Here is a 13,200-nt window from a genome sequence, read left to right on the forward strand (position 1 = left end):
TAAATAGTTATTTTTAAGGGTCGTTTGTTAATTGATAAAATTCCTTGATCGATTACCTCAGGTAAGTCCTCTATATTTCAGCTAGATGGTATAATAATTTACCTTTTGCAGCATTCGGAAACATGTTATTTATACATACCTTAAAGGATCCTTGATATGTATATATCTGTCTAATGAAATTGCACACAAATTCAATATGCTAGCGGTTGAACACATCACGTCGAAAGCGATCCAAGTATCACAAAATTTGGAACCGAATATCCAGTATCCGAGGAGGTCGTTCACTCCGGCGAAGGTCATCACCTGAAAAAACAGTGTTAGAGTACAAGTATTATATATTTAGTCCTAAAATTTGGTGCATGCTACACATTTGATATAGGTTACGATTTATTCAAATGCGCTGTATACTAAACAATTAAAGACAATTAAGCTTAACATTAATCGATATGAAATTTTATTAAATTTAAGCATTTTTAATTTGCTATTTTGTATCACTTAATGGTGTATTGCTGGCTCCATGCACAAATTACGTCCATTTTTTCTCTCTCTTCCGCATGTCTTCTGATTTTTAGGCTCTTCATTAATGCTTTCCATATTTCTTTTTACCTGTCTTGCGTCCACCATATACTGTAAATATCCCTACCAAGTGATTTATCCTCTTTCTGTGTATTATTACACTGACTTAATACGGAGGCCTTTATTTCATTTCTACGCTTATATTTTACTTTGGCAATACCCGTGCTCGCTCCTATTTTAGTATTGTTTGATATTTTCTCTTTATTAATGAATTTTCTAGTTACAGTCAAGTATAAATTTATGATTTTTCTAGCTCTGACATTAGTTTTTGTCTCCTGGATTCCATTTCTTTCATTTTCTATTTCCAGATATTTCAAATCATTTTTTTATTTCGTTGATTTTTATACCATCAATTTGAAGTGTAAGTTGTTTAAAACCTATGAATGTAAATAATATGTTGAGCTGTATTCTTAGATATAGCATAAGCTATGTTTGTTGAGGTATGGCATGTTGGTCTTATTAATAAGTCACAGAAAATTACAGCCAGAATATTTAGAGTCAAATAATAGGAACTCTACTGCACTATAAAAGAAGTTAAAGCAGGTCTGCTACAGGAAAGCGTATATAGGGCCAAATTTTTACTTACTCTACACATGTGATGTACCACAAAGTTAAAAAATATCACGAGGTCTACATTTTTTGATGATATTACGATTATTGATGTCGCAGACTATAGTGGAGAAGCCACACGAAAAGTACAACAGGTCAGTAATAGTGAATATTATACATTGTTGTTCTTTATTGAATTATATATTGGACCCATCCAAACTTGGAAAATAATAAAAAACTTGTGCATGCAGTTAAGGTATAATCAGACCTTATTCAAACACTATCAATCCATATAGTAACAACGCTAAATATCTCGGAATAAATCTGATGCTGGAAACTTCACTGGAATAAACATATAAAAAACAAAGGCAAATAACTGGAGTTAAAATATCGACATTTTTCGATTATTGCATTGCTTAATTGGGAGAAAATCACAGTTATCACTGCATTATAAAATGCTATTATACAAGCAAGTGCTAAAACCTATATGAACACATGGAATTCAATTATAGGGATTTTATTTACTACTGTAAAACCTTTATAGGCAGTTTAGACCAAGTAAAAGATTACGTAAGCAAACAAATATGCTGATATTGGGTCACAACTAACTTAAAAGTGGAAGATCCAAGAATGTTATACAATCCAACGATAATATAGAGTAAGATATTTATACAGAATGTTACTTAGCGTATAAACCTTAGTTTATATTATACTTAAAACTCATTGTAGTTGCTTTTTCTACAATTAGTTTTGTTTAGTTTCTATCCCTTTGAAATTTCGAATTTCTCAGTGAAATCACAATCGATTAAATGTCTCACTCGCATGTCACGCAAGATAAAAAATACAGTAATATCCAAACTATATGCAAAAATTTATAAAAATTCAGAAATTTTTCATGTGAAGTGAACGAGTTTTAAATGGGCCTCTAAAACCGACAAACTCCCATAAATCACGATAGCTACTGTCGATTATGTCAGGCGCTTATACACGAGCAACTTTTCCGAATCTCTACGGACGAATTTATCTAATTATCTCAAAGTTTGGCGTGTGATATCCGACCACCATAAGGGTTTTGCAGGACAACGGCAGCCAACTAGCTGGCAAAGTTTTCCTCTCGAATAATTCATGCAGGATATCTGACGTGTTATTGAGAAGTTTCCCCGCCGACGATAAGTAGATGAGCGTTACATTGATGCTTTTATGTATGCTGATTCGTCTGATGTTACAGAGTAGTTTACGTATTACCAGATTTACAGGGTGTTCTTAGTAATTTGAAAATTTGTCAGAAAAATTAGTATTAGGCTTAAAAATTAACTCTTTCCCATCTTTCAGCCAATTTGGGGATTCTATCTCGAAAGAACGATGTATCTTTTGAGGTTATACTCTAATTGATATATTCTTTTGGTATATTCATAAAAAGTATAGCACTACTCACTTTAAGGCAGGTTGTAATCAGAAGAAGTAAAGTCTGGAGAATACGGTGTGGTATTTTACAACATGTCTCGAGCGTTGTCAAGCTAAAGAATATAATTGCTACTGGTCCTAAACGCATCAGTTACAACCAGTAGCAAGCTTCATTGATGGTTCCATTAACTAATTCCTTTAAATACTCATCTTCAAATTTTTTTGCCAGTCCGGAAAGCTCTATGTCTTCGGAGTCAAAATTACCACATTTAAAACATCAAAACCAGAATTTACATGCTGAAATCAATGAAGCATGGTTACCATAAGCTTCACACAGCATTCGATGGCATTTAGTCGCCTTTTTATTCATATTGAAGTAAAAAAGTAAAATTTCCCGCAAATGCTATTTACTTGGTGAAAATTCAGACACTTTTAACAACCTGAAATAATTTGTTGGTCACATTTCGACGAATTAACATATACTGAAAAGGAAATACTGTCAATGACGCTACAACATGAAGTTGATTACAAGTGTAACAGATGCGACTTAATACTCAGTAAAAGTATCTGTTACAAATCCTTTAAATTTAATGTACACGCTTGATATTATGTATGTTTACGAACTATTATCTATCCTTAATTAATTCCGCTTCTTGAGGATAACTTAGGTATGCCGCATTCAAAAAAATTACCCAATTTAAAGGTGATCCAAGTTCATCCACTTAGAACTAAACTATCGCCTAGTTGTTCCATCTAGAACCATCTGTAAGAACTTGTATATTATTGACAACTGACGGATTACCTGCTGTTATAGAACTAAACGAGATCTAGATTTAGCAAATTCTGGAGTTAAAGTACGTGGGATCAGTGTGTATGGAAGATCCTTTTTCAAATTTCTGTAAATGTTCCAAATAGTTATCTGGTGAAATAACTGACTGATTACTGTTGAAAAATCTTTGAGGTCTAAGAAAAAATCTATAAAATTTGAGCTATTTACCCAATAGTTAAAAAACTCTATTATATAAAAGGTTTTGTTATTTAAATATTGTACAACTAATAACAACAAAATAAACCTAGTAATTTATCTAGTATCTCATGGTAATTTATGTTAAAAACGTAGCGTTATTTTACATATAATAATATATTTAAAATAACCACTAAATATTTTTTATTCAACATTGTATTTTTATATACTTTTTCTGGAAATAAAAAATATATAGGACCTATTAAACACTTAAATTATTTTGGTCTTTAAAATCTATGATAAATAAGCAAGCATGTACATTTAATATTAATAAAAATAAAAACTAATTATCAAGGAGAAAAAAAAAGCGATATACCACAACACCTAAATAAAATATAATTTGTTACCAACGAGGCCACGAACAGGTCCGCAATGGCCAGCGATGCCAGAAAAAGGTTCCCGATCCTTCGCAGGCCTCTGTCTGTGTAGATGGCTATACAAACTAGAATGTTGCCCGCCACTGACAGGAAGATTAGGAGCGACAAAAAGACACCTAGAATAAGAGAAATCACGTTAGTGTTAAATATATAAACCGCAAAATTAATTAATTAGCACAAAAATATACAACCATTATATTCTCCGTTATATTATACATATTAACTAAGTAATTTTACAAAAAGTAATAATTCTTAATCTAACTCGCTTCAACATTTTATATATTATTTATTAAATATTCTTCTTTAATCATCTGGATAGCATGGTTCATTACCTGGTTCATTTCATATAGATTTCCTAAATTCATCTTTTCATATCAATACGAGATTATAAACTATATTATCAAATAAATAATAATTATTTTAGAGCAGCATAACGGTAAGTAATAACAAATTCAGACCATTAAGAGTATCTGCTTTACCAACTATGGTTTATCTGTAATAGACCTACTGCTTAATACGAGCTCCGAACACTTCGGCGTTTAGCCTACCGACTGGCGAGGGGCTAACATAGAAATTATCCCAGAAGACATCCGGTCTTACCCAGCCTAGTTACCGCCGCCGTGATTGGGATTATTTCCCTTTGACGATTTTGTGCTCTACCCTTATATAGAATCATAATTATAAATAATCGCAAACCTACATTTAAGCAGGATTCGAACCCACGACTTGACCTTGACCACTGCGCCAACCAAGCGGGCTGTTTTTATTTAAAGGCAATTTTGTTTTGGATACATGCAATAGCAGCATAAATGCTGAAGTAATCAGATAGTGGCTTGTATGGAAAAAAGTTCGCAGTGTTTTGTCTTAGGTAAGCTTACCCCATCTCTTAATAAAAGAATTATATTTTTGTAATTTTATCTGTTTATGTATCAAGTAAAAGTAATTAAATGTTTTTTTCTAATACGATTTAATTGGACAATTGGAGGGAGTCTATCCCCACGATAAAGTATAGACGACCAAGTTTTTGTGAGTATAAATACTCTTGAGGGTCTTGAGAATATATATGCTTCTTTCAATTGAGCCAGACGACTCATCCTAGAATGGAATTTTTATAAAACAAAAGTTATACTAGATTGGATTCTTCAATGAGTCATGTGTAAAAAATGGCTGCAGGAAACCTGCACAATGCAAGGTGATTATTGCAACCAATTTAAACTTTTAAAATAGCTGACTGAAAAGAATGTGTCTATTAAAAATATAAATTAATATAGTAAGAAAAGAGAACGAAGAAAGAGAAGCTGGAAAGGAACTGTGATTATTGGAAAGATAATAAGTATTTGAGATTAGTACCAAAGACGATAGTGCCATCGAGCTGACTTTAGTTAAAGTTAACAAAATTTGCTAAAAATAAAAAACTTGCTATGTTAAGTATTTAATAAATAAGATATTTTATAAAAAATATTATCATGTAACCATGAAAATAATATAATGCGTAAAATAAATAATAGCGAATAGAAAGCTGAATAAGAATTTGCGATAATTTATTTAAAGTAAGTACGAAATATTATTGTGCCATATGATTTTAAAAATATAGGATTTTTTTTCTTCCCGTTTAGTTAAGACCGATTAAAATTAATAAACTTTCAATATTCATAATTTTCTCCTCGGAGTAACTATCCCAAGCGTCAAAATAACATTGTGGCATCTAAACCACGCAGTAGACATTTATCCCCGTATATAGGACTTTTTTATTTTATTATATATATAGAAATAAAACAAATAATATTAAATTATTCCGATTATTGTCTCCCTTAAAATGTATACAAACCAACACTAAAGTATAGGGTCATTAAATATTTATCTTCTGTATGTTAATCACTCATATCAAAAAGGTTGGTATCTATCCCGTATTTACCCAATTCATGTCCAGATCTAAGGTCTCACACCCAAATTTAAATAGGGAATAGTTCGTGGTGTACTTTAATATATATTAACTCGATCGCTTTATTCGTTCATAATGTAAATTAATCACACCAGTTCGAAAGTTTTTCGAACAGTTTGTTACCAATACATTAAATAATTCAGTCGTTATTGATTGAATATGATTAGTAGCAATGATGTTGCTCCATAATTTGTTGTACATTAAAGTGTCCATAAATCTCGTTAGCAATTGCACACATCTCCTACAGCAGGTTGTGGTTGGGACCTATCATCCCTTTTCTCTATGAATCGTTAACTTTTGAATTTATTATCTAATTATTTATTTATTTTAAGTCTCCCAAAAGAAATTGTTAATTTTTAGGTCATCTGGTAATTTCTTTGGAAATTCGGAATATGATTTCATTAAGTACTAACCAGAAACACTATGTTTTTTCAGCAGTGATGCGTCCGACTAAATATTGTGTCCAAGTCTTGTGATGCAAGAGAACTTCACGTTTATTACGCGCTATGAGTGGTCTTTTATTGCAGGAACACTTTCATTCGGTTTTATCAGCTCGCAATAAATTTTTTTGATTACGTTATATGCACAGCAAAACTTTATGGACAATACTTCATTTCTATGTCGATTTGGTTTGCTCTACTCGCCTAACTCATGACATTTTTCTCTCATCATCGCCGGTCACAATAAGCCACAGAAAACTCTTCTATTTTTCCTAGAAAAAATTAAACTGCGATGTTGGAATGGTTCGAAGTTATATTTAAAATCGTTATTCCTACTTTTACGCTTCTTCCATCTCATAAAAATATCTGGATAAATATCCAGATTGTTTTTTGATAAAAAAATCACCACTTTTAAATAATTAACATCAAACTGCCAATTGCAGTGCAAAAGAGCAAGATCACCTTAAGTATTTAAACGAGCTTTGTTGACTCAACTAGCAGATATATTCTTTTTTGAACTAGGGAAAGCGTCATTTTAATAGTATAATTGCTATAGTATAGTTGTAAATAGTTTAGAATAGGTGTTAAGCAATCTAAAAAAACATAAAGCAAATCCATCAAAATATCACTAATCTAAATAAGTGCAAGTACCTAATGATAACAATAAAACTGAACCCATCATTATTTTATTAATACACATTAACAAGTCATATTTACACCTTATATAATAACTACCATTTTATAACTACTTCCAAACATTTACAGTTCCATATGACGTATCGCTTAAATTTTTCATCAGATGATTCAACACCACGTAAGGGATTACAAATACGCTGGCCCGTTTCCAATTCAAACATTATTATAAAAGACCAACGTTTGTTCAAACTTCGGTCGTATTAAATCCAAATCGTAAAAGATGAACCGACTGCTGTTAGATTCTCCAGCTGGCTATAATCCATTCGAGAGCGATGGAGAATTGAGTTGAATTTAAAATGTAATAGACACGTATCTACTTCCTTTATATATTCGCTCTTCTGGTCACGTCACGTTAATAATTCCGAATAGGTGGACATGTCGTAAAATTGTAGTTCGGGTGGTTTGGTACTGATTATAAACATAACCGTAATTAGTTTCATGTTGAGTTTAATTAGTATAGATTTGTTATTATTGTGTGTTTATTATAAGTTAATTTAAGTTAAAAAGTTAATAAAATATCTCATATACTAGAGCAAAAAGAATAATTTAAAAATAAATGTTACTTACCTTTTCTAAATTGCATTTAATTAAATTTAATTTCCATTAAGTTTCACTAACTAGTGAAGTATTGATAAATTTAAATTACTATACCACTGAACATTATAAGATTATTGTCAGAACTGTAAGAATTTCAGTGCATCAAACATAAGTATACATGATATTTAATAATTTTGAAATTAATATTTGAGTTCACCAGACATTATATTACATTAAAAGTTGTTTGTGATAATATAACTACTTTGAAATTAAAGAGATTAGACTATTCTTATTATTCTCGAATTTTCTTGATCTATGTTAGGATAAAATTTTTACACATGTCGACTTTCCCCTTCAGAGATCTATATTCCTTCTTATAAAGCGGAACACCCTTTGTAGAATAACATGTCCCTCAGTAAAATTGAATAATCATAAACTTCGGCAAGAAGACAACGTTAGATATCTTATCTTTAGACATCCAAACAGCTTTCGCTTAAACTATACCAAATGTATTGGCTGATAGGGAGTAAATCTAAATTATCAATAGATAATAAGGTTTTGCTGTATAAGTCAATACTTAAGCCCATTCGGACCTATGGTATTGAACTGTGGGGTACTACTAACAAATATAACATGGATATCCCCCAGAGGTTTCAGAATAAAGTGTTGCGAGTCATCGTCGATGCCCCATATTAGGTGTCCAACAAACTGATTCAGCGTGATATCCCTATAGAAACCATAACGAGTGTGATTCGTAGTATTAGTGCAAAGTACTCTGAAAGACTATTAGTGCATCCCAATGCACTTGCCAAAGAGTTAAATATGCGCTATGGCAGTGAAGTGCGTAGGCTCAAACTCAAACTGCCATACATTAATAGACACGTGGAGTGAGATTTAATAATCTTTGGAGGATAGATTTTGGAATAAGTTAGGATATACTTTAAAATAAGTTGGAATAATATTTTTAAGATTTAGATTATAAGTTTTACTATAATAATTGTTTTATATAATAATACTTATTGCACACTGGCAGATTTTTACATGATCATTCGATCCTTAATCGTTCTTTATTCAAACTTACCATAACTTTTTATTATATCCAAGAATAGGGGAATAACGGAAAGTAAACACCAAATCTTAAATGCTACCCCAATAGCAAGAGAGAAATCAGAATATGAAGTAATTTACCCCCTCGAATTACAGAAATGATAAAAGAAAGGCGAAAAGCTAGAAGGGTATGGCACAGAAACAAAAATGCTGCAGACAAAACTGCTTTTAATGGAATTAGTAATCATACGAATCAAAATATCAAAGAGTATAAACAATTACTTTCAAAAGTAAGTAACTGAATTAAGCCCACGAGCAGACAAAGATTATTCGCTATGGAAAGCAACTCGAAGATTTAAAAGACCAATTATTCGAGTATCGCCAACTAAAAATGATCGAAATGAATGTGTTCGACGCGATAATGAAAAAGCTGAATTGTTCGCACAATACTTAGTTAACATATTTTAACCTAATGATATAGAATCTACCATGGATACATCTCCTGTTTATCAACTCGATGTAGATCTAAATCTAATTTCTCCACTGGAAGTTGCCACTGAAATTGATAACCTAAAAAGGCACCTGGTGTAGATGACATTTCACCTGGACTATTGGAAGAACTGCCACGAAAAGCAATCATCATGTTGACATATATTATTTAATGCCTATTTAAGGCTGAAGCATGTTCTGGAATGCTTAAAGGTGGCACGAATAATTATGCTCAAAAAACCTGACAAACTTGCAGAACAAGTCGAATCTTACAGGCCTATTTCGCTACTACCTGCAATGTCAAAGCTATTCAAGAAACTAATATTTAAACGTGTTAAACATTTGGTAACAATACCAGATTTCTAGTTTGGTTTTCGAAATCACCATTCAACAATCGATCAAGTGCACAGAGTAACTGCGGCTATTGAAAGAGCGTCTGAGGTAAAGTAATACTGCCTGCAATATTCCTGGATGTCTCACAAGCTTTTGATCGGGTTTGGCATTTGCGATTAATCTATAAGATGAGCAAATTATTACCGCGTAACTATTGTTCATTACTGGAGTCATATTTATTCGGAAGAAAATTTAGAGTATCGCACGAAATGGTGTTCTCGACATTTAAAACAATTTCGGCTAGAGTTCCACAAGGTAGCATCTTAGGACCTCTCCTGTATCTGCTCTAGACTGCTGACATTCCAACAACAAAAGAAACACTTCATGGAACCTTTGCTGATGACACAATTATAATGGCAAAAGATATATTTCTGCCTAGGGCAACAGAAAAAGTGCAAGTGGCAGTCAACAAAATATAAAAATGGACGAAAGATTAGAAAATTCAACTTAATAGCACCAAATCTGTCCACGTTAATTTTGCATTGAGGCGAAATAATAAAAACTTAATTATATCACTCAATGGATGCCCGATAATGGATTAGATTGGAAGCATCACGCTAGACAAAACTCAAAACACATTAGAATCAAAATAAAAGAACTATACTGGTTAGTCGGAAGATACTCTCAACTTGATCTAAAATCAAAGAGGTTGATCTGTAATGCAATTATAAAGCAAATTTGGACCTACAAGGTGCATATATGGGGTTGAACTAAAAATTCAAATCAACTAGTCATAGAACGCTGTCAAAACAAGGTTCTTCGATTTATTACCAATGCTTATCTCTACGTAACCAACGAAAAACTGCACGATGACCTGGAAATCAAATGAATTTGTGAAGTTATCCAAGCTTTCGCCTTGAATCACGAAAGAAGATTACTAAATCATACTAAAGTGGAAGCAATACAACTGCTGGACAGCGCGCAGGATGTCAGGAAATTGAAGCGAACAAAACCATACGAACCATATGTATTGCTTGTTAATTAATCCAAGTACATAGGAAAAGTTGAAATAAATTAATTTAGAAATAAGATTGTACTAAAACTGTGTGTAAATAAAGATACATTATTAGCCTTCATGCAGACTATCTTGCTATCAATCTATTGAGCATTAATTAATAATATCTATTGGAGCAAGGACCTGAAAGCTGAATCAATTCTGCATGTAAATAAACCAACTAAATTGGGATCGCCGTGGAATAACCTTTTGGATGTGAAGGAGATCTTCCATATTTTATCCAATATTGCCAACATATTTAAAACATATATAAGTAATCTCTAAAACATAAAAATAATCGTTTCTTATGCGTTTATGCATTTGGTAAGAACATCAGTTGCCATCATATATGATGCATACAATATTTTGATTCATCCTAACGTGTCTGATTGAGAATATGTTTAAATGAAAATATCAAATTCTTTAACACCAAAAAGTGGTAACTCCCCTAGCTATTACCTGCTGATGCCGGATGCAGCTTATGAATGGTAAAACCAGTTATATATAGATTTATGATTAATATTGAGGATTTAACCTCAAGGGAACTAGTCATGGGGTATAGAATTTTTTTAATGTGTATGTTATTTTTTAATACAAACATATATGCAACATACGCTTCTAATGCCAAGAAATTAGGCAACCTGTTAAAAGCTAATCCCCAATCAGCTAAAACCCCTCTTTGTTTGTTGTTTCTCTACACAACCGGAATATCTCAGGTCTTAGGAAATACGCAGGGGCTTAAACAAATACATGAGGCGTTAGATACTAAGTCACACGTATGTACTATCCTTAATTTGTAGTTTATTCAAGAATAATTGTTTAAGGCAACGTAAAATGGTCTTCCCGTGGTTACATAAAAGGAATGGATCAGATATTAATTAGGTGTACTACTTAATTTTTGCAGGGTTTTCAGCAAATTTGTCTTATAAGTTGCTTAATCTTGGAAATATTATCCATTGTCGAATTAATGAGCAGTACATCACTTGAATTTTTATATTTTCTCATATTTCGATACAGTGCAAACCAGGGCTAATGATTAAGAATGGAAAAACGACTTCTAAACCGATAATAACCTCCAAATATCTCGATTTTGATACCAGAAAACAACAATTTAATTCTCGTTCTGTAAAGGTATTTTTCTCATGTGCGTGTTTTATATTAGTAGGTAGTAAAATTTTCTATTCGGACATATTTGTTAATTCGCATGTTTTGGTGATTTCAAATCTTGCTTTTAGTCCTTTTGAAGCTATAGAAGACCGAGAAGTTATTTTGATTCTAAGTAGAATTATCATTTTCAAGCAAAAAATATGTGGAAATTAAATCACAGGCTAATCAGGTATACGAAAAGTGCAGTGGTAGGGAAATCATTATTTAATAAAATTGTAAGTAGAATTAGGCTTTAAAATCATATATGTTATATCTTGTAATATTAATTTAATGAACCTATAACCAATTGCGCGTTTGATAGGTACCAGTCTATGGAATACTCTATATCTAAAGATAGCGTTATTTGTTTATTAAGCTAAAAGTTGAAAAGCTTTGAAACTGGGGGTGCCAAATGGTAATTTTCATAACTTATTGCTGCATTATTTTCTCTCACTTACTCATTTACAAATTGTTTGATACTGTTAATGGCGAGCTTAGTGATAGTCAATTAGAAGGCTTGTGAAGATATAATATTATCTTATACAGAAGGCCTTATGTGGTCGCTTTAGTCCAAAGAAAGTTTGATTCCCTTTATTTAAATTTATAATTTGCTTTTTTTCAAAAATCTTAACTGAATGATAATGTACCTAAGCATAAAAAATTAATGATTACTATTTAATCAGTGTGTTAAATCAATGCACCATAGTGGCATCATCAATGCATAATATTATTTGCAGGATCTTTGAGGTTAGAAATATAAAATAGATTAAACTAATAAAACGAAAGAAATCAACAAGTCATGCTTGTAATTTAATGTTATGTTCCAATCGAACGATATAATGTTTTAAATTATTCTATCAGATGGGAAACTTCGTCGGAAGGGAAATATGAAAGAACTCTAATTAAAATATAAAAAAATATTAAAGAAATCCAAATTATCCGTATGTAAAAGTTGCTGATGTATAAGCAAATACCAAAACCTATATGGGGTTATTCTGTGAGAAGTAATATTACGGACCTAAGAAGTATTACGGATCCCACATACCATAGGAACAATTACTTACATAAGGATTTTCGGATACAAATTATCATAGAGAAAATTGAGATATTCTCAACAAGACATGAGAAAATATCTCACTCCAAGTAGTTCTTGGAGGGCACTGAACTAGGATGCAACCTCAAGAGAACTTAACCGGGTAATCTTATGTAATTGTGAAGGGAACTACACTGTAGCGACCGCGACAACCCTTTAGGCCACCACGTATCCATCTACACGTGGTGGTGGATTGGTATAATGCGGTTCCTGGCTATAAAAGACCACCACAACGACGCCTCCCTCTTTTTTCTTTTCTCAACCCCCTTGTAACAGTACGACTCCCACAGTGCTACCGTATTTCCTTTAACTAACCTAATATCCTGTCCATTTTCCCGTCGACCACATGTATCACTCAATATCGAAATAAACAAGTTGTTCTTCAACCAGTGTTCCACAATATAGTAGTGAGTGTTCGGACAAACAATCGCATAAACAACCAGGCATTCCGACCGACCAGACGAACATTCCTACAATACTAATGATAAATACT

At 32.1% G+C, this 13,200-nt stretch overlaps 1 protein-coding gene across 1 annotated transcript in view; it reads right to left on the reverse strand.

The window, feature by feature from the left end:
* Positions 1-13,200, reverse strand: part of Dop1R1 (Dopamine 1-like receptor 1) — a 91,231-nt gene that overhangs the window by 70,670 nt on the left and 7,361 nt on the right. Inside the window, exons 2-3 of the mRNA XM_076410375.1 lie at positions 3,901-4,046; positions 140-303 (exon numbers count right to left, since the gene is read on the reverse strand). Coding sequence (XP_076266490.1) covers positions 140-303; positions 3,901-4,046 — 310 coding nt within the window. The remainder of the gene's footprint in view (positions 1-139; positions 304-3,900; positions 4,047-13,200) is intronic.

Source organism: Rhynchophorus ferrugineus, unplaced genomic scaffold (genome assembly GCF_030347505.1).
Source record: "Rhynchophorus ferrugineus isolate W39M unplaced genomic scaffold, kcgeb_rfMv2 rfM7, whole genome shotgun sequence".
NCBI lineage: Eukaryota > Metazoa > Arthropoda > Insecta > Coleoptera > Curculionidae > Rhynchophorus > Rhynchophorus ferrugineus.